Here is a 21,092-nt window from a genome sequence, read left to right as displayed (position 1 = left end):
GCGCGTGAGGTGAGGGGGAGGTCGCGGCTCCCGCACCAGCCAGGGACTGCCTCGAGCCCAGCCGCATCCCGGAGGGCGGGGCCGAGCGCCCGGGCCGCAGTGCGATTGGCGAAGGCGCGCGGGTGACGCTACCTGCTGGCGCGAGGCTCCGCCCCCGGCCCCGCCCCCGCCCGCGCGCCAGCGGCTCGGCAGCCTCGCTCTGGCTCGCGCCGCGCCCCCGCGCCGAGTCCGCGCGTCAGTCGGTCCCGAGCGCGGCAGCGGGGCGGCGGGCTGCAGCCAGCCGAGCGCGCGGGCCAGGGAGACCGCGGTGTCTGCGGGCGTCGCGGAAGGCGGCTCGGAGCCCAGAGAATCGCGCAGCGCCATGGCCCCCATTGGTCTCAAAGCCGTGGTCGGAGAGAGTAAGTGAAGTCGGGGTCCTTCCCGCAGGTGGCGGCTGCGGCTGCCCGGGAAGCCCCGCGGTACCTGGCCGCAGCGCCCTGGCCTCCGCGCCTGGCTGCTGGCCCGCCGGGCCGGGAGCTCCAGCCCCGCAGGGTCCCGTTATTTTGGTGCAGCCCTCCGGGAGGGAAGTCCCTCCCGGCCTCCTGCGGCCCGGCCGGCTTCCCCCGCTCGCCCCTTCCCGCTAGCCGCTCCCGGTCACCGCAGCTCTGCGCCTGGCCGCAGGTCTCCTTTATCGCCATCCCCGTCACCTCCATCCTTCATCCTTCCCTCTCCCCGATTCCTTTCCCTTCACCCCACCCCTCCTCCACCCCTTGCCTCTCCTTGATCAGCATCTTTCCTTTTTACCTCTGCCCCCTTCGCCCCATCACTCCATCTCTCCCCCATCCCATCCCCCATTCCCGCTCCACGCCGACCAGTTCCCTCCCCCTTCACTCCGCCTTTATCCCCGCCAGCCCCCTGCCCTCCTCTGCAGCATCACGCCGTGCACCCCGGTTCTTCGTCACTCCCTGTCTTCCCCCCTCCCCTTCCTTGCCTTTATTCCCCGAGCTCCCCGATTCCGCTGCTTTTTCTGTCTCCAGTCCGTCCCTCTTTCCCACCCTCCCTCGAGAATCGTGACGAGCGAAATCCCGGCCTGAGTCCGCCTCCCCTCCCCCCGCCCCCCCGGGAGCCGAGCCGCGGCCCCCGGCTGCAGAGACCCACCTGGGAGCGGCTCGGCGCGCACGCCTGGGCCACTCCTGCCAGCTGGGGAGGAGACGCCTGTTTTCCAAAGGCTCAGCTCTGCCGGGCCGAGCCGCCTCACTCCTCCTCCCCTTCCCGGGGCTTGGCTTCCAAGGGCGGGGTCTTGCCTGGGTCGCGAACCCTCTTCAATCACTCGGGAGTAGAGGAAAGCTTCAGTGCACAGCGGGCGGGTGGCCCTGCCCCGAGCCGCAGTCTGCAGTCTCCCTGTTTGCAGGACTCAGCTCAGCATTGCTGCAGGGAGGAAATGGTTGTTTATGGGTTTGGATGAAAGGCCCAGCATGAATGGATTTTAAAAAATGGGTGGTGGTGAGCGTCGGCTGCAGCCGAGTGAGGGCTGATGGGGAATATTTGGAAAACGGCGTTCTCTGTGCTAAATAAGATCGGTGATTATGTGTAGAAAAATAGCGCCTCTTCCATATTTTGGCATTGCTTTATGACAAAAAAACGTGTGACGATTGCTCTAGCTTTTGCTTACTCTTGAGTTAAGGGAAAATTAAAACTGGGCTTTTCTCTGTAGGAGAGGATAAAAAAGGAAAAAGAATTAAAATGGTGGAAATTTACAGTTTCCTTTCCAGTGACTCTCTCCTATTACAGCGCTCACAGTCTCGCTGTTGAGTTGTTTTTGAGCTTCATAACTGTTTTTCCCTTTCCTTATTCTTTTCATCAGAATATGGGAAATATTCCTATTGAGGAATCTTGTTGACCGACCTTACCTGACCTATTACATCAGAAGAAAATTGTTATAAAAAGTTGAATTCCAAATGAACATTTAAAAAAAAAAGACACTTAAATAACAACCGAATTACCCAAGTTGTAAAGATTCTGATGCTTGTGCTTCTGTTTTCTGAGAAGAATCAGTGTTTAAGGCTGGAAGGACCCATAGGGATCCTCTATGTCAACATCCTTATTTTACCCATGGGAAAGAAATGGAGACTTGCCGCAGTTAAGTGCCTCGCTGAAGTCAGTGTTAATTAATTTGAAAAAACCTGGTGTCCATTTCTTTGCAACCTTAGTAAAAAAATAACTTTCTTTGTTATTCTATACGTACCATTTCCTTCCAATAGCCTTTTAAAGGGTTATGAAGTATGGAATGAATGGAATATTACATGTTACCTTGTTTCAAATTTTATATTTGAATACTTCACCTTAAAGACAAAATCGCTGACTGTTGTAGAAATCAAGTTTGTGCATCCTTTGGCTAGGACCCTTGTTTATGCAGGTAGGTGACTCCTTAGTTCCCCTCCCTTGTCTTTAGAAGCAAGCATAAAGGTGAATAAAAATAAAAATGAATCAAAATGGCTAAAATTTCTTTACTGAAATAGAGCAAAGCCACAGTGTACAAAAATGAAACCAGTTTTACATAAAGCAGTGAATGTGTGAAAAGGTTCTATGACTATAACGGTTAAGTTAGGCATATATTCTAGAAAAATATATTATTGTAATCTTTTGTCATTATCGTAATCTTTTGTCAGTGATACAGGTTAATTCTAGCTCCTAATTTTAAGATGGGGTTTGTAGCTTTGCCTTTTTCTCTAAAAAATAAAGTATAATAAAGGGGTTTTCTAACCCCTGTCACCTCCACAGCATAGTATTCCCAGTCTAAATTAACATCCCATAATCACTATTTATCTTCTTTTTTGCCTTTTTTGGGATTGAACCAGGACCTTGTGCATGCTAAGCAAGCACTCTACCACCGGGCTACCTCTCCAGCCCTATTTATGACATTTTTTTCATGGTGAATGAAAAATTTCTTTTTTTCGTTGCAATTGAAATGATCTTTTTCAGGTTTTTTTTTTTTTTGGCAGGGGAGGGGAGAGGGTGATTGTTTCATTTACTTGAACATTACTTATACCAGAGCAGGATCTTTATCTTATGTGTTTGGGTGCCAAGAACAGTGGCTGGCTCATACTGGGCATACTGGGGAGTTAATATTTGTTGAATGAATGAGTGTTACACAGAATATGAAGGAGAGCAAAGCAAAATAATGCAGTGCTGGCAGTTGAACCCAGGGCTGGGTGCACACTGGGCTTATGCTGTACATTGAGCCACTCCTCCAGTTTCCCGCTTGTCCCTTCTGGGTTGAGCTTTATTGAGTAGCCGGTAACTACAGCTACAAAAAAAAAAAAAAAAAAAAAAGTGGAGGAGATGCCAGATGTGGTGGCCCACGCTTATAATTCCAGCTACTTTTGAGGCTGAGGCAGGAGGATTGCAAATTCAATTGCAGTCTCAGCAATTAAGAGAAACTGTCTCAAAATAAAAAATAAAAGGGCCAGGTGCTGTGGCTGCCTTGTAATCGAGGTGACTCAGGAGGCTAAGGCAGGAGAATTGCAAGTTACCAGCCTAAGTAATTTGGTGAGGCTGTAAGCAACTTAGATCTTGTCTCAAAATAAAAAATAAAAAGGGGATGTAGCTCAGTGATAGGTAAAATGCCCCTAGAGGATCAATCCCCAGTTCAAAAAAAAAAAAAAAAAAAAAGTGTAGAGGATATGGGTTGCCTTTACTTTAGCTATTCATTCAACAAACATTTGTTCAGAGCTTGCAAGGAACCATGGGGGTTATAAAGCCAGGTAAACATGGAACTACTCTCTTGCTGTTCTGGGAAGTTTTTCCTGTTACTTATGTATTGGTCTTGCCCAACTGCATTGTAAATGTGTGTGTGTGTGTGTGTGTGTGTGTGTGTGTGTGTGTGTGTTGCTGTGCTGGGGATTGAACCCAGGGCCTCATGCATGCTAGGCAAGTACTCTACCACTGAGCTATATCTATAGCCTGATTCTTCTTAATTTTTTATTTTTGACTCTAATTTTTCCCTCCATAGAGCACAATTTTCTCCCCTCCATTTTGCAAAGAGATGGTAAGAAAAAGGAGATTTCCACTTTTTTTGGTGGCATCCATGTATGTTAATATATGATATTTCATGTAAATCTATGTTGTAGTCTAGAGTTTACACCTGTCCTGAAGTTTTGCCAGATTGCTACAAAGACTCAAGTATTCCAAGATGTACTATATTTGCTTTTCATGTTATTTCCTGTTATCAATTTCTCCTCATGTACTTTTTTTTTTTTTTTTTTTTTTGGTGGTACTGGTGATTAAACCCAGGGGCACTTTACATCCCCAGTTCTTTTTAATTTTTTTGTTTTATTTTGAGACAGGGTCTCCCCAGGTTGCTGAGGATGACCTCAGACTTGCAATCCTCTTGCTTCAGCCTGGGATTATAGGCTTTCATCACCACACCTGGTAAAACTCATCCTTTTAAGCAAACAGTTTTCCACATTTCGGCAGTCACACCCAATCTTGTGATCACCACCATAATCAGAGCAGAGAACAGCGCTCCACCCCCTCCAAATTCCCTCCTGCTGTCCCTTCACTGGCAGTCTTTCCTGCCAGCCCCTGGCAACCATTGAACTGCTTTCTGTCCCTATGGTCTTGCCATGTCAGTGGCGTCATAGAGCATGTCGCTTTTAAAGATGACTCCTTTCACTGAGCACGCTGCACTTGGGATGTGTCCACGTCCTGCGTCTCTGCCATCTATTTTTTTGCTGACTACTCTCCTGTGGTGGGGTGTGCTGCAGTTTGCTTATGCATCCTCCAGCCGAAGGACATCTGAGTTGTTTGCAGTTCTGGGCAGTCAGGAGTAAAGCATTCAAACACAGACTTGTCTGAACATATCACATGGCTATCTATGGAATTAATGGGTCCTATGGTAAGTATATGTTTAACTTTATATAAAATTGCCAGTGTTTCTTTTCTTTTTTGGTACTGGGGATCAAACCCAGGGGCACTCTACCACTGAGCTACGTCCCCAGCCCCTTTTATTTTTGATTTTGAGATGGTCTCAATAGGTTGCAACCCTCCTGCCTCAGCCTCCTAAATTGCTGGGATTAGAGGAATGTCCCTCATCCCCTGGCCCTAGTGAACTTTGAGAGGGCTTTAAATATTTATCAGATATGGGATTCGAAAATATTTTCTCATAGTCTGTAGCTTGTCTTTTTATTTTCTTAATAGTTTTCAAAGCAGAAGTTCTTAATTTTGGTGAAGTATAGTTTATCACTTTTTCATCTTTGTCTTTGGTATCCTATCTGAATAATCTCTGTCCAACCCAAATTCACAAAGATTTTCCCATTTTCTTCTAGAAGTTTTATAGTTTTAGATTTTGCATTTAGTTTTGACCCATTTTGAGCTAATTTTTACATATCATGTGCGGTATGATCAAGGATTAATTCTTTTCCTTTGTATTGGAGTGTCTAGTTGTTCTAATACCATTTGTAATAAAGACTTTTTTATTACATGAGTTGTCCTTTTTTTCTTTTTTCTTTTTTTTTTTTTTTTTGGGTATGGGGAATTGAACTCAGGGATGCTTTACCACTGAGCTAAGGTCCCCGCCCTGCCTGCCTTTTTAAATTTATTTCTGAGACAGGGTCTCATTAAGTTGCTTAGGGACTTGCTAAGTTGCTGAGGCTGGCCTTGAACTCTCCACCCATGTCCAGCTACATTGAGTTGCTTTTGTATCAATTGACCCCACATTAGTAGGCCTATTTCTGGCCTCTGTTCTGATTCATTGATTTGTATGTATGCCTTCTCCCACACCCATTCTGTTTTAATTATTTAGGTTTAAAATAAGACTAAAAATTAGGTATTGTGATTCTTCAACATTCTTTCCATAATTATTTTGGTTCATTTGCTTATCTATATAAATTTTAGAATAAGCTTGTTGATTTCTGTTATAAAATCCTTCTGTAATTTTAGTTGGAATTGAGTTCATAGATCAGTTTGGGGAGAACTGGCATTTAAAAATTTTTGCCTTTATTATTTTATTTACTTATTTTGGTACCAGGGATTGAACCCAGGGGCACTTTACTACAGAGCCACATCCCATTCTACCTCCTTTTTTATTTTAAAATTTTGAGATAGGGCCTCATTAAGTTGCTGAGGTTGACTTAAACTTGTGATCCTCCTGCCTCAGCCTCCTGAGATACTGGGATGACAGGCATGTACCACCACACATGGCTTACTTTTAATATCTTAGTTTGTTTGCTGTATTGCATTGTAAATACCATAATTCTTAGTTTCACAAATAAGGGAACAACTCTATGATAAGGAGAATTGCATATAGTTTATCCAAGTCTCAGAATAAAAGGTCAATTTATATGAATTAACTGTATTCTTATATACTAACAATGAATAATTAGAAGGTGATATTTAACATAGTACCATTTACAGGGTTGGGATAAAGCTCAGTGGTAGAGCACTTGCCTAGCATATGCAAGGCCTTGGGTTTCATCCCTAGCACAGGGGGAAAAAGTATCATTTACAAACAAACAAAATACATCCTTAGGTGTATAAATTTAATAATATGTTTCAGATCTGTATGTTGAAAACTAAAAACCCTGATAAAAGAAGTCAAAGAAAGCACCAATAATTGAGAAATAGACCATCACGGATTAAAAGATTGTTACATTTATTTTTACTTTTTTTCTTTATCTAATTTTTTTGTGGTTCTGAGTATTGAACCCACAGCTACATTCCCAGCCCTCATTAAATATTTTAAATATCAACTTTGCCTACACCTGTTCTATCTTCCTATATAGTTCCTAGGAAAATTATTATTTTTTCCCCTCCACAACCACACCTACGATAGTTTTCTAAGTTAAGTAAATAGTATTATATTCCTAAGTTTCTTTTTAAAAATTTACTTTGTTGCATGTGTGATAATATGGATTTGGAATCAGACAGGTATTACTTATTTGTATCATTTTGGGCAAGTTAACCAAACTCACTCATTTGTAAAATTAAGATAATTTGTGTTTAGTTTGCAGGACTCTTGTAAGCATTGGAGACAATGTATATAAATTGTTAGTATACACAGTAGGTGTTTATTTTATTTTATTTTTTAATTTTAGTACTAAGGATTGAACCTAGGGACATTTAACCATTGAGTCACATCTCCAGCCTTTAAAAAAAAAAAAAAAATATATATATATATATATATATATATATATATATCCCTTTATTTATTTATTTATTTATTTTTATGTGATGCTGAGGATCAAACCCAGAGCCTCATACGTGCTAGGTGACTGCTCTACCACAACCACAGCCTCTCTCCAGCCTTTTTAATATTTTATTTAGACACAGGGTCTTACTAGGTTGCTGAGGCTGACTTTGAACTCTTGATCCTCCCACCTCTCTGCTGGGATTACAGACATGTGCCCTTGCGCCCACCAGTGGGTGGTTATTTAAATTGGGTCCTCTCTCATCAAGCAAACTAACATGTCCACAGTTCTTAGGAAATGTCTGGCATACATTGAACACTATGTAAATATTTAATTATTAAAATCATTGTAACAAATGAGCATGTAACCTTGAGTAATCACTCAGAACTCTGGATCTTCATCTCCTCAACGTAAAGTAAGTCTGATGATCATTTATCGTGGAATTGTTGTGAACATTAAATGCACTGCCCTGGGCTCCTGTGAATGACAGATTTAGTTTTATTGTTACAGTTTCATTTTTTAAAAAATAGGTTTCTTTTTTTAAAATATATTTTTAGTTGTCAGTGGACCTATATTTTATGTATTTATTTTTATATGGTACTGAGGATCGAACCTAGTGCCTCACACATGATAGCCAAGTGCTCTACCACTGAGCTACAACCCAGCCCAGCTTCATTTTAAGCAGACCAATAGTTTCTAGATTCAGATTTGAAGTTCAGACTAATTGATCATAATCTTTAGCTTAGCTAATATTGACACCACCTTGTGGGAGGCCTGAATTGACTTGGAAGTCAAGTGAAGTGGGAAGGATGGATGAAAAGGAGGGGTTCTGTTATGCGTAGGCTGAACTGGGTGCCTCTGATCCCTCAGGCTTTCCACCTACTGTCTGAGCAGAGAATGCTCTCAGTTGAGCCCTGATCCCAGCTCTAGGGAGAAAGGAGTCCTTTACAGAGGCCCCCACCACTCAGTTCATCCTCTGTGGGGAAAAACAGGGATAAGGAGGGAACATTAGATTTTTAGTTGTAGATGGACACAGTATCTTTATTTTATTTATCTACAATGCCTTTATTTTATTTATTTTTATGTGGTGCTAAGGAATGAACCCAGTGCCTCACACACACCAGGCAAGTGCTCCACCACTGAACCACAGCCCCAACCTGGAATATTAGATTTAATCAGTGAGTAATCTGGGGAAAATTTTGGAAGCATGGATAGCTTCCAAAGCATGAGAACATGGAAGCTTATTCTTGACCACTGATTGAGAGCTTCTATGACCAGCGTCAGCGTCTATCAGTAGTGTTATTAGAAAGTGCATGATCTGAAGCTGAGCTGCTTCCTTCTGGCCCAGAGCATTAGGATGTCGACTCGCTCTGATACCAACACTACAGTGAACCTAACTGCACGGGAACAGTTGTGTTCATTTAACTGGCAGCAATTCGTCAGTCCAGTTTTGAATATTCCGTGTGTTCCGGAATTGGTGGCCTACCTCCCTTCGGTGTTTACCAGAGCTCAGCCTTTTGGAGCCAGAGAACCCTGGGTTTGAATTGTAGCCTTACCACTTACTTATATGTATTCTAAGTGACGTAATCTCTTTGTGCCTCAGTTTCCTTATTGACAAAATAGGGATAATTAGTTCCATTTGGGGCCTGAGCATTAGGAATAATGTCTTGAGTGAAGGTGTAGTGCCTGCTGCGGAGCTCCTGGGTTCCCTGGCAGGAGCCAGGTGCAGTCTGCGCTTGCCCTCTGGCTTGCTTTTTTATCTTTCTATACTGGAGACTGAACTCAGGCTGCTGTATCACTGAGCTACATGCCCTGCCCTTTTTATTTTTTATTGAGACAAGTTTTCTCTAAATTGCCCAGACTGGCCTTGAACTTGCAATCCTCCTGCCTCAGTCTCCCAAATTGCTGAGATTACAGGCATGAGCCACCTCTCCTAGCTGTTTTCTTTTTCTTTTTTTTTTTTTTTTTTTTTTTTTTTTTTGCGGTGCTGGGGATTGAACCCAGGGCCTTGTGCATGCAAGGCAAGCATTCTACCAACTGAGCTATATCCCCAGCCCTATTTTTTAACTTGTTTCTTAAGGTTATAAAAGTAGAGCTCATTGTAAATTAAAAATCACACAATGGAGTAATGTAGAGGTGTGGACAATGATGTCCCCTAAATGTCCTTTGCTCCTTTCCCTCTGCTTGCTGCCGCCCAGCCCTGGAGTAGGCACTCTTGTTCCTGTTCTAGGGAGGCAGTTCCCAGAATGGCCCCTGGTACTTATGCACCCCCCGGAGCCATGATATGTCACTTCTAAACCAGCTGTAAAGACACAGCCGTTCTTCACTCCCTCCCCACCTTTCTTGCTCAGGGGGAGTGGGTGCCCCCTGTGAGTAGGCTGTGGCAGCCCGTGTGGAAAGGAACTGAGGTCTGGGGCGGGCAGTCCGCAAGAAGATAAGCCTCCAACAACAGGAGACTGGAAATGGGTTCTTCAGCCGTCTTGAGATCACTGCAACTGTGGGGAACTGGACGGCGGCCACCTTAAGAGAGACCCTGAGCCAGGCTACCCAGTCATGCTGCTTAGGGCTTCTGGCCCTCAGAATCTTTGAGAGAATAAATGGATTTCAGTGAAATTCCTGGGAAATGATCTCAGCATTCTCACCCTTTTCTTTCATAATTTTTGTAGTTGTGTGTGGACACAGTACCTTTATTTACTTTTTTGTGGTGCTGAGGATGGAACCCAGTGCCTCATACATGCGAGGCAAGCGCTCTACCACAGAGCCACAGCCCAGGCCCTGAGAGAGCAAGTGTGCACCATTTTAAGTTGCTGAGTCTTGGTGGAATTTGTTACACAGCAGTAGATAACTAACACGTCCTTTGTTTTTCTATTTGGTGTTTTAAAAAAATGGATTCAAATATCTTAACAGTTAGGTAGATAGGTAGGTGTGTGGGTCTTAGTTTTAGATAGTTTTTTTAATAAGATACTGGGGATAGGGGCTGGGGTTGCGGCTCAGTGGTAGGGCACTTGCCTAGCAGGTGTGAGGCCTGGGTTCCACTGTCAGCACCATATACAAATAAGAAATTAATTAAATAAAGGTATTGTGTCATCTACAACTAAAAACAAATTTAGAAGAAATTGGTCCCAGGGAGCTCTATCCCTGAACTACATCTCCAGACTTTTTATTTTGAATTTTGAGACAGGGTCTTGTTAAGTTGCCGGGACTGGCCTCCAACCTGCGATCATCCTGCTTCAACTTCCCGGGTCGCAGGGATTGCTGGTGGGCACCACCACGCCTGGCTGCCCATTGTTATATGTTGTGTGTATTTTTCAAGTTTCTCTTTAAATTTGTTTTTTGGTGTTTTTACTAAGTAGAAGTAGTCGTGTCTCTCAGCCTTTCCCTAATGTTTTCTAATGATGTTTGGAAAGCTCTCACCTGGGAATATGAGAAGTGTCTAAGTTGTCCTCTGTTTCTTTGACCCCTGTGGAAATTATTTTGTGAGAAGTTAGAAATAAACTTATTTTTCCCACTAAAATCAGCCAGTCATCTAAATATCACATTTAGATGGTGGTTTTTTTCCCCTTTGCTCATTGGTTTAAAATGTCACCTTTATCATATGAAATGGAAACTTTCTCCCAGGATTTCCTGTCTCTCTTACCATGCTAAATTGTCACTTGTCACTAGCTGATATTTTATAGGTACTGCTTTATTTGTTTATTTCTTCATCCACAGCTAATGTAAGCTTCATGAAATCACAGGCTTAGTTTTGGTCACTGTTCTGTTCTGGTGTCTCCTGTACCTAGACCACCATTAGTACATAGTAGGCACTCAGTAAGTATTTGGAGTGAATAATTGAATACTAGCTATACACTCTCCCTCTCAAATGTTTTTCAGTTCTCCCACCCACCCCTACTGGGGTTTGAACCCTGGGGTGCTTTACCACTGAGCCACATCCCCAGCCCTTATTGTTTATTTTGAGACAGGGTCTTGCTGAGTTCCTTAGGGTCTAAGTTGCTGAGCCTGGCCTCAAACTCGTGACCTCCTGCCTCAGCCTGCCATGCTGCCAGGATTACAGGTGTGTGCCACGGCACTGGGCTGGATGTCACTCTTGGAGGGTGCCTGGTAGTCTAAATTGGGACAACATTCCCCACAGAGGTGGGTTAGGGCTCAGGTACCATCCCTGTGTCACCATCTGATGTGACAGTGCATGCCTATGCCCCTGGATCCAGCAAGAACTTATTGAGTGTACACTGAAAGTTTTCCCAGTGCTTTCTGTGCACACAGTGCCTCTAAGACAAGCTGGTGTTTGGCAACTAATGAAGTACCTTTCTTCGTGGTTGTTCTAAACTTTGTAGTCCTCTCTGGCAACTCAGCAGCCATAAATTTTGAGCTGTAGTCCTGTGCTTGCGTAGAAATGCTCGGGAGTCCCCGCTCAGTCCTCCTCCATCGCCTCAGTCGTGGCTCCTGTGCTGGGATTGGAAACCTAAGGTGCAGTGTCCGAGATTCCACTTTCATTTCAGCAAATATGTTTTACTTTCTTTCCATGCTTTTTTTTTTTTTTTAATTAGGAAAAGTAAAGATTTTTAATTTAGCGAGGAATATTGTTGGGTAGTGGCAAGAGTTCTGGACTTGAAGTCAGAACACCCAGGTGACAGTATGGGTCTTACTTTTGGAGGCTGGGTGACCTGGTCTTGTTAAATAACCTATTTTTAAACTGGAAATTCTAGTCCAAGTATCACAGGATTATTTAAAATCATACAAAAAGTTGCTTGGAAAACAATAAAGAGCCAATATAAGTGGTTATTATTGTACAGATGTAATTATAGAGGTCAGCTTATGGGCTCAGGGTATTAAATAAATCATAGAAGAGTCAAGGAAATGGATCACTGACACTTTTGAGAGGAACGTGTCTGGTTTCCCACCCACCAGTGGCTGCTGCCTGGCCTCTCCACGTGACTTGAGAAGGCTTGCGGGTGAGTTGAAGCAGCTGCTTCTGCTGGACACTGACCTGTCTCACCCTGAGGCACACCTCTGGGCTCTGTGGGAAGAGTCACTACCTATGGCTCAAATTGCTCAAATAACTCCTTTCTGTTTCTTGAATGCCACTGATATTTTACTTTAAATAGCAACTAATAATTTGATTTAAAAGCTGACCGTGTAGTAAGTGAATTAACTATTAAGTATTTGTCAAACATACTAGAAAAACCTTTTTTATTCTTGGGAAGAAAAACATTTAAAGATGGAGAAAAGTAGAGAAAAGCAAACAGAATTTTTAAAAAACCATTGGAGCCTAGCCACTACGGTAGGGATTCAGTCTCCATCTGTCTCTCCCCAGTTGGTGGGAGATGTCAGAGAACTTTAGCTCCAGGAGCAGGGCTGGTTTCCATCCCAGCAGGCCTTGGAGGGCCCTGGAACAGGGGCTTTCCTTCATTCAGCCACTCGAGGCTGTGGTCGGCAGACCTGATCAGACAGGCAGGGTCCTGCCTGTAGGTGATGCTGGGGCCCTAGAGGCGGAGGCCTGGAGGGTGAGGAGTCCCGGGAGCCGGCAGAGAGAAGCTGGAGAGCTGCTTTCTTTTTCTTTCCTTTTTCTGGTACCAGGGATTCAACCCAGGGGCTCTTAACCACTGAGCCACATCTGGCTCAGCCCTTTTTAAAATATTTTATTTAGAGACAGGGTCTTGCTAAGTTGCTTAGGGCTCCACTAAGTTGCTAAGGTTGACTTTGAACTCATGATCCTCCTGCCTTAACCTCCGGAGCTGCTTGGATTACAGGCCACTAGCCCTAGGGTCTTTTATCTTTGGTCAGGAACCAGGGAATCCACTGAGGGAGTGAAGTCAGGGAAAGACAGGGTTAGAGTTCAGTTTAGCAAGCTCCCTGGTTGCAGTGTGGATGGGACAGGCAGTGTGGTGGCAACTGTGATGGGTCCGGGCTGGGGTAGTGGTGGCCAGGATGCTGACCTGTGTCAGGGACAGAGCTGCAGGACACAGGACAGGGAGAAGGAGGTAGGCTGAAAGAAGTCCAGGGTGTTGGAAGGTCATGGCGATTGGATGTGAAGAATGAGGGGAGGAGGAGGGGGAGTTTGGGAAGAGTCCCAGTTTTCTGGCTCCAGCAGCCAGCCTGAAGGTTGAAATGGGGGATGAAGGGCAGGAGAACAGGACTGGGGGAAGACTGGCTTCTATAGGCCCATGTGCTGTCTGTGGGGAGATGCTAAGAGGACGGGCAGAGGAGTCATCTGATCCCCAACTGTGGGGGTAGGTCAGTCAAGGGGAGGGTGGTGAGTGAGGAGAAAAGAGAGGGACACTGACATTGACCGGATGGGCCCAGCGGGAGCAGCCAGCAGTCTTGGGAACATGAGCAGAATCTAACTGGGCAATGTCTGTGATTCTGTGACTCACAGGCCCTCTGGATTGACTTAGGGACCTTGGTCTAGCAGAGTCTTTAGATCAAGATGACTGCGCTATACGGGTCAGGAGGCCTGCAGCTGAAAATGTTTCAGGAGTTTTCACCTCCTGGTGCTTCCTGTTTGTTTCGTTTTTATTTTTTGCAATGCTGAGGATTGAACCCAATGCCTTGTGCATACCAGGCATGTGCTCTACTACTGAGCCACATCCCCAGCCCATTTCCTTGTCTTAAAGTAACCCAGGGATGCTTTCCCACTGCGTTACATCCCCAGCCCTTTTTACTTTTATTTAAAAAAACCTTTTTTTAGTACTAAGGGTCAAATGAGGGATGCTTAACCATGGAGCCACCTCCCCAACCTCTTTTTTTATTTTTTATTTTGAGACAGGTTTTTGCTAAGTTGCTTAGGGTCTTGCTAAATTGCTGAGGCTGGCTTTGAACTTGTAATACTCCTACCTCAGCACCCCAACCCACTAGGATTACAGGTGTGCGCCACCACGTCTGGCTGGGAAAGCATCTTAAATAACTGCCCTAATGATTTCCTCTCCTTAGTTTTCTCTTTGTGGAATTCCCACCATTCAGATGCTGGACCTCATGGACTGGTCCTCTAATTTTTAAATCTTTTATCTATCTCGCTTTTTTCTGTGTCTGAGGTAAAGTTCCTCAACTTTACCTTCCTGTCCATCTGTCATTTTTCACTTCTGTTGTAATAGTCTTTAAAAATTCCCAGTAGTTCGTGATGGCGCACACCTATAATCCCAGCAGCTTGGAAGGCTAAGGCAGGAGGATCGTGAGCTCAAAACCAACCTTAGCAATTTAGTGAGGGCCTAAGCAACTCAGTGAGACCCTGTCTCTAAATAAAATATAAAAAAGGACTGGGATTGTGGCTCAGTGGTTGAGTGCCCCTGAGTTCAATCAATCTCTGGTACCAAAAAAAAAAAAAAAAAATTCCAGTGATTTTTTCATTCCCACCCCCAGTACCAACGATTGGAAACTTAGGGGTGCTTTACTACTGAGCCACATCCCCAGTTCTTTTTATTTTGAGACAGGGTCTTACTAAGTTGTTGAGGCTGGCCTTGAACTTGTGATCCTCCTGCCTCAGCCTCCAAGATTACAGGTGAGTGTCACTGCGCTCAGCTCTCATAAACCCCAATTCTTATTTCAAGGATATATCTTCTTTTATGTCTTTCTCTTAAACACACATACCCACACACTTAAAAAAATCTCTGTGTGGTCTCAGTTTCCTCCAGGTTGTTTTGTTTAGTGCTATTTTCTTTATTTGTTTTTTATTAAATTTTTTTTTTATTTTTACAGACTACATTTTGATTCATTGTGTTTAGTGCAATTTTCTGTGTAGGAACGTCTGTCAGACGTGTAGTAAGCCATGCTTGTTTTTTAAGAGTTTGTGATTAAGAGCTGGAGATGTTGAAGCTGACGGGAGCACCCAGCTGGTGAGTGGGCTTCACCTAACTTGACTTGGTCTAACTAGATTTTGTTGAGGGACCACCAATGTCGGTATCTTTAGATATTTCTTCTAGGGCTCAGATTGTCTCCTGCCTGGGAGATAACAGCTGGCTGCCCGAATCCTGGAAACTGGTGGTGGGAAAGGTGGTTGACCAGCTGTTTGCATAGATCACCTTGGTTTTCAGTCATAGACCACATTGCGTCTTGGGTCCCCGAGGCCAGGGGTAAGCCCGGTGTTCAGCCACGTTGGCAGAAGGGCAGTCAGTCACCCAGTGATGGGCGTCTGTGGAAAGGTCAGGATGGCATTGCTACTGACCACCAGCATACTTTTGTCCCTCTCATTCCTTTCAGTTCCAGAGGTACCTGGTGCCACCAGTCCCTGTGGCTTGTGAGGATTCTGCTGTGTATATTCAGTTGCTTTCACGGTTCCCCTCGGCTAGATTGGGATTCACTGGTGATGGATTTAGCTTTCATGGGCCTGCTGTGTCAATCACCACACATCTATGGTGGAAAACGAGACCACAGACTCAGAATCTAAAAATAAGACTTTATCATTTATAAGAACTGCATTCCAGGAAGGAAGGAGGGGAGTGTCCACCATCCAAGGGCCGGAGACCACCACACCCTCGGTTCCTAGTGCAGCAGATGAGGACACTGAGAGAGAGAGGGAGAGAGAGAGAGGAAACAGCCTGTGAGCCTGCTAGGGACAACTGGGCAGCAAACAAAAACCTGGCCAAGGAGAGGAGGTTAAAAATGGATATCTGGGATACCCCAGGCCCAGGAATTCCATACTGCCTAGCTCCTTAGCTCACTCCGAAGCCAGGGATGAAATGGAGCCGGAGGTGGCTGCTCATGGCTGGGCTCATCATGCCTTCCCAGATCCCATGTACTCCCTCCACAGAGGGGTCTGGGGCGTGGCTCTTAGCTCAGTACTCAGAGCGGAGAGCTGGCTCAGCCCATCGGTCTCTGCCACCCACCTGTCCCGCAGCTGAGGGCAGCTCGCGAAGACTATCTGGGCTACGTTCTGGTAGAAAATTCAAACACACCCAGGCCCACAGAGAAGGGCATCAAAGACAGCCTGGTCTGCCCGAGAGAACTGCCTCTGGTCTAGGTGATTTTAAGCAGAAGAGACAAAGGGAAATCTACGTGATAGACTGTGAGACTTCTATAGCGGAAAAAGAAGCACTGCAAAGGCTCAGGGAAGGGTTGACTCTGGAGGATGTGCCTCAGAGCGAAGGGTCCTGAGCACTCTCAGACAGCAGTCATGAGCCCAGAGTCCAAGCGAGGGCAGTGTGCAGGGACAGAGTGAGGTGGCAGGGGGCTGGCTGGGCCAAGGAAATAGATTAGAGGAAGTAACAGTACTGCGGAACCAAGGCACCTGTTTTAGATCGCAAGCTGCGGAATGGTTCTCTGTTGCGGCGTCAGGAAGACTGGCTTGAGGAAGTCACCGCCTGCATATGCAGTGAGTGTCCACTCAGGCCTTTCTTTCGGATCCTTGGCATTTCTTCTCTCCTCGGAGCTCCACCTTCTTCCTGTTTGGTCCTGGGACCAAACCCCAGCAGGATGTTTTCTTTTCCTGGTGTCTTATTGTAACCAATTCTGTGGATTTGGAAAAGGAAGTAGTCCTCCTTAAAATGAACTTTTGTGTGTGTATGTGTGTGTGTGTGTGTGTGTGTGTGTGCAGGGGACACTTCCCGCCTTCTGGAAGCTTCCTTGAGGCTTTTGTCTTATGTTATTTTGGCACTCATGGAGTGGCTGTATGAAGGTTCCAGAGGAGGCTTGGACTGTGGCCTTGTCATGCTGCATGGGACTGAACACTTTCTAATAGCTCAGATCCGTGGACCTTAAGCACTTTAAGTGTTAGAGCAGAACAGATTGGGCTGGTCAGGATCCTGGACTTGAAAATAAGATGATTCCCATCACAGTCATGGACAAGTCTCTTGTCTCTCTTGAGCTCCGTTTCCTTCAGACTAGATTAGGGCCTCTCGCCTTGGCATCATTGGTATTTGGGGCCAGATGAACCTGTACGATGTTCAGTAGCGTCCTGGTCTCTGCTTATTAGATGCCATAGTACCCCCAGCTGTGAGTCAAAGTGATTTGGACAGGGCTGGGTGTCCCGTGGGGAGCATTCTCACTCGCGGTTGAAAACCAGCGGCTCCCTCATCTGTGAATCTGGGATTCATGAAGCACATCGTTCTTTTCCTCTTTCTTCAAAGTGTGTTCTTAATCCTTTGGTCCTTGGGAAACTTCATCCAAGAGAAGTGTAGTTTGGAGCCATTAGATTGGCGGACATCTACCAATTTAAGATGCCTGCCTTACCTTGGGTTCCTGCCATGCTCAAGATGCCTGGACACGGGATTCTGCAGCTCAGGGAGGAGATGCTGCTTTTGTCACGGAGTCTGCTAGGAGGAGCATGCGCTGTTTGCAGAGAAACACACAGGCTGTTAGGTGGGAATGACAGATGCGGTCAGCTGCTGTTGGTAATGTAAGGGGCAGTGTCTTTTTTTTTTTTTTTTTTTTTTTGGTACTAGGGTTGGAATCTGGAGATGCTTTACTACTGACCTACATCCCCAACCTTTTTTATTCTGAGACAGGGTTTGGCTAAGTTGCTTAGGGTCTCATTAAGTTGCCTAAGCTGGCCTTGAACTTGTGATCCTCCTGCCTCAGCCTCCTGAGCTGCTGGGATTACAGGCCTGGCTGTTTTATTCATTTTATTTTATTTGTGCTGGGGTTTGGGCCCAGGACCTCACACATGCTAAGCATTTTCTATTACTGAGCTACACTCCAGCCCCAGCAACTCTCCTTTAGAACTAAGAGAGCAGACCTGTGCCCCTAAAGGGTACGAGGAACTCCTGATTCTCATCTCCATTGTACCCAGTTTGAGATTTCTTTTTACTAATCAGTGTCAAGGTCCATGAGGCTTTGCCTAACGATTTTCTAGCCTCTAAACCTTTTGGTTTTCAACATTATGAAAAGGGAAAAGAAGATAAAAGATGAGGCTGTCCCTTGGAAGAGAAAGTGAGGTCATTTCTGTAACTCTGCCCAGCATCTTTGTGGGTCTGAGGTTTGGATCTTGCTTCTCAGAGGTCAGGCTTTTACCATCATGCACTCCTCATGTTGGCCGCAGCCCAAAGTTTGGATGTCACAACCTTGAACATTTGACTCTTATGCAGTCTCTTGGTGTGTTCCCTAGGGCAACAGAATCGAGCCATTGTGGACCATCTCTACACATTTTGAAGCTTGTGACGACTCCAAACCCTCAGGCACTCTCCTTCCTCGCACTCTCTACCACCCCAAATTCATACTGAAGTTTCTCAGATTATTACTGGGCTCAGCAATGTTCACTTAGCAGGTATAGGAGTGGTACTCTGTTTTTGCCCTGAGGATGACACTTTGTGGTCTCTATTTTGGTCTCTCTCAGGTTTGCAAAGCGTGATTTAGATACAAATAGTAAATTATAGTTTTAGATAACTGATATTTATAGGGATAAGCCTGGGTGCCTGTCTTCAGTTGAACAGTTTCATATTAAGCAAAACTGCTCTTTGTTATGTGATTTTTTTTTTTTTAAGCATTGGTTATAATATCTTTATTTTATTTATTTTTATGTGATGCTGAGGATGAAACCCAGTGCCTCACACGTGCTAGGCAAGCGCTCTACCATGGAACTACGACCCCAAACCTGTTATGTGATTTTGAAGTTTTCATCTAATATTTTGATTTTAGAAACTTTTTCAAAAGAGTTCTATTGAGATATAATTCACATTCCATAACATTCACCCATTTAATGTGTACGATCTAATGACTTTAGGATACTCACGAACTGGTATATCCATCATCATCACAGTCAATTTTTAGAATACTTTGTTAACCCAAGAAAAAATTTCTAGATTCCTTGGGTGTCACTCCTAGTCCCCCCTTCATTACTACTAATCTACTTCTTATCTCTGTAGATTTTCCTATTCTGCACATTTCATATAAATGAAATCATATACTATGTAGTCCTTTGTGACTGACTTCTTTGACTTAGTGTTAAAGGTTCATCCATGTTATAATATATACTTCATTCCTTTTTATGACTGAATAACATTCCCTTATACAGATATACTATATTTATTTATCCATTCATCAGTTGATGGACAGTTGGGTTGTTCCCATTTTTGGGGCCATTATGTATGCAGCTACTATGTACTTTCAAGTACAAGTGTTTGTGTAGATTTATCTTTTAATTTCCTTTGGATACACACACACACACACACATACATACATACATACATACATACATACCTAGGAATTGCTGAATCAGGTGGTAACTATGTTTAGGTATAGCTGCCAGGCTGTTTTCCATAGCAGCTATACCTTTTTACATCTCTGCTAGCATTCTGATGATTACTTGTGATGTCTTGTTTCCCCTACCTGGACTGTAAGTTCTTTGAGGTAAATAAATTGATTTATACAGTTTTGAAATCCTCCATATGCATTTTGTTGCAATTGCTAGATACCCCACTTCTCTGGGCCTCAGTGTCTACTGAGCATAATGAGGGTGATTATTATGTGCAGTCTCCAAGGATCACTGTGAGCTTTAAAGATGATATTTAAAAAGCATATGAGGAAATTTCTCCCATCCAGTAAACCTTCAGTAAATGTCAGATGTTACTATTATTATGAGCAACTTTTTTCTTATTGACATTGAATTATTGATTGAATTTTTTAAAAAATGTGAACTTTGAAAAGCATTTTGGATAACTATGATATCTTAATCAGATAGTGGTTAAAAAAGTTAGTATATAGGGGCTGAGGGTGTAGATCGGCCTAAGATCAGACGCTTAGCATGCATGAGGACCTGGTTTGTTCCCCAGCACCAAAGACCAAAACAAAAGCAAAACAGAGCCAAAAACCAGAACACAAAACCCCACCAAAGTAGAGTGGAGAAATCCTAAGACGCAGGTGTTTTCGCCCGAGCCTCTCTGTCCGTCTGTCCCTCCCAGTCCCACGCTCCTCACGCATTCGCAGTGAGGGAGTTTTTCCTAGTCCATCTGGTTTATGGACTTGCACTGGCCAGATGAGCCATTGTGTCATGTTCCTCCAACATAAAAAGGGATCTCTCCCCAGCTGTCCCTGTGGGAGGCCTCTGAGGCCTCTTTGGAGCAGCCCTCCTTGAACTGCGGGCTCATGGGGAGTGGGTGTGTGGGGCTGGATGTGGAGGGGCCTGGGGTGAATCACCATCCTGCACTTTGGGCAGATCTGCCCCTTTTGTGCTCAGAAGGCTCTGCTCAGCCAGCCCTCCAGAGTGCAGGTATTTGCCTGGTCAGCACTGTAGGTGGGGTGCCAGAGGTGGGTGGGGGCCAGGGTGCTGGGAGGGCAGGACTAGTCGTGTTTGAAGGCGAGCAAGTGGGCTTAGTGTTCAAGGAGCAGAATACAGCCAGGGCCAAGTGGGAGTCCTCAGTGGTGTCGACTGTTTGACAGACTCACCGACACCCGGGGCCATCTGTTCTGCCCACCCACCCAGCTGCCACTGAGTCTCACAGACTTGCCTCCTTTCTATTCCTTGTCTAAATCAGAATCAGAATCTTCGAATCTGAGTTGGAGGCTCTGTACCTGCTCTTCCCATTCCTGGAGAACTCTGCCCCCCAGATCCTCAAGCGTGGCTTCCTCCTTGTCACCTCCTCAGAGGACCTTCCCCAAACCTCCACCCCACCCTAGTGATTAAGCTTTTCAGTTTCCTTTGAGCACTGATCACTGTCCGAGGTGATTTTGTTTATACCTCTGTGTTGTTGGCTGCCCCTCCCCTTCATGCCTGAGCACCTCAAGATGGACATTCCGTTAGCTTGCCCATCGTGGGCCTTCTGACGTCTGGAGAGTATGTGGCACACAGAAGGTGTTCAATAACTAGCGTCAAGTGGATGAAAAAAATTATATGCAGAGGGTAAGGAGTGTACCCAGTGGTTGAGCACTGGCCTGGCGTACCCGAGGCCCTGGGCTAGACCCCTACTACCACACCCCCCACATAAATACTGCATGCAGAGAAACAAACTGGGAAATAGGAGACAGATATTATAAACTTCATGGAGAAGGAATAAGAAACTG

At 44.9% G+C, this 21,092-nt stretch overlaps 1 protein-coding gene and 1 non-coding gene across 3 annotated transcripts in view; one reads left to right on the top strand and one right to left on the bottom strand.

Moving 5' to 3' along the window:
- The first annotated feature begins 214 nt into the window (after positions 1–214).
- Stxbp1 (syntaxin binding protein 1) overlaps positions 215–21,092 on the top strand; it is a 66,367-nt gene continuing 45,489 nt past the window's right edge. For both annotated transcript variants that reach the window (XM_047523854.1, XM_047523853.1), the window contains exon 1: positions 215–398. In XM_047523854.1, coding sequence (XP_047379810.1) covers positions 362–398 — 37 coding nt within the window. In that variant the 5' untranslated portion in view covers positions 215–361. The remainder of the gene's footprint in view (positions 399–21,092) is intronic.
- Trnaa-agc (transfer RNA alanine (anticodon AGC)) lies at positions 3,866–3,936 on the bottom strand. Its single transcript has one exon. It is a non-coding gene; the product is annotated as a tRNA-Ala (tRNA).

The sequence above is a fragment of the Sciurus carolinensis genome, chromosome 14, assembly GCF_902686445.1.
Source record: "Sciurus carolinensis chromosome 14, mSciCar1.2, whole genome shotgun sequence".
Lineage (NCBI taxonomy): Eukaryota > Metazoa > Chordata > Mammalia > Rodentia > Sciuridae > Sciurus > Sciurus carolinensis.
This window is presented reverse-complemented; position numbering and strand designations above follow the sequence as displayed.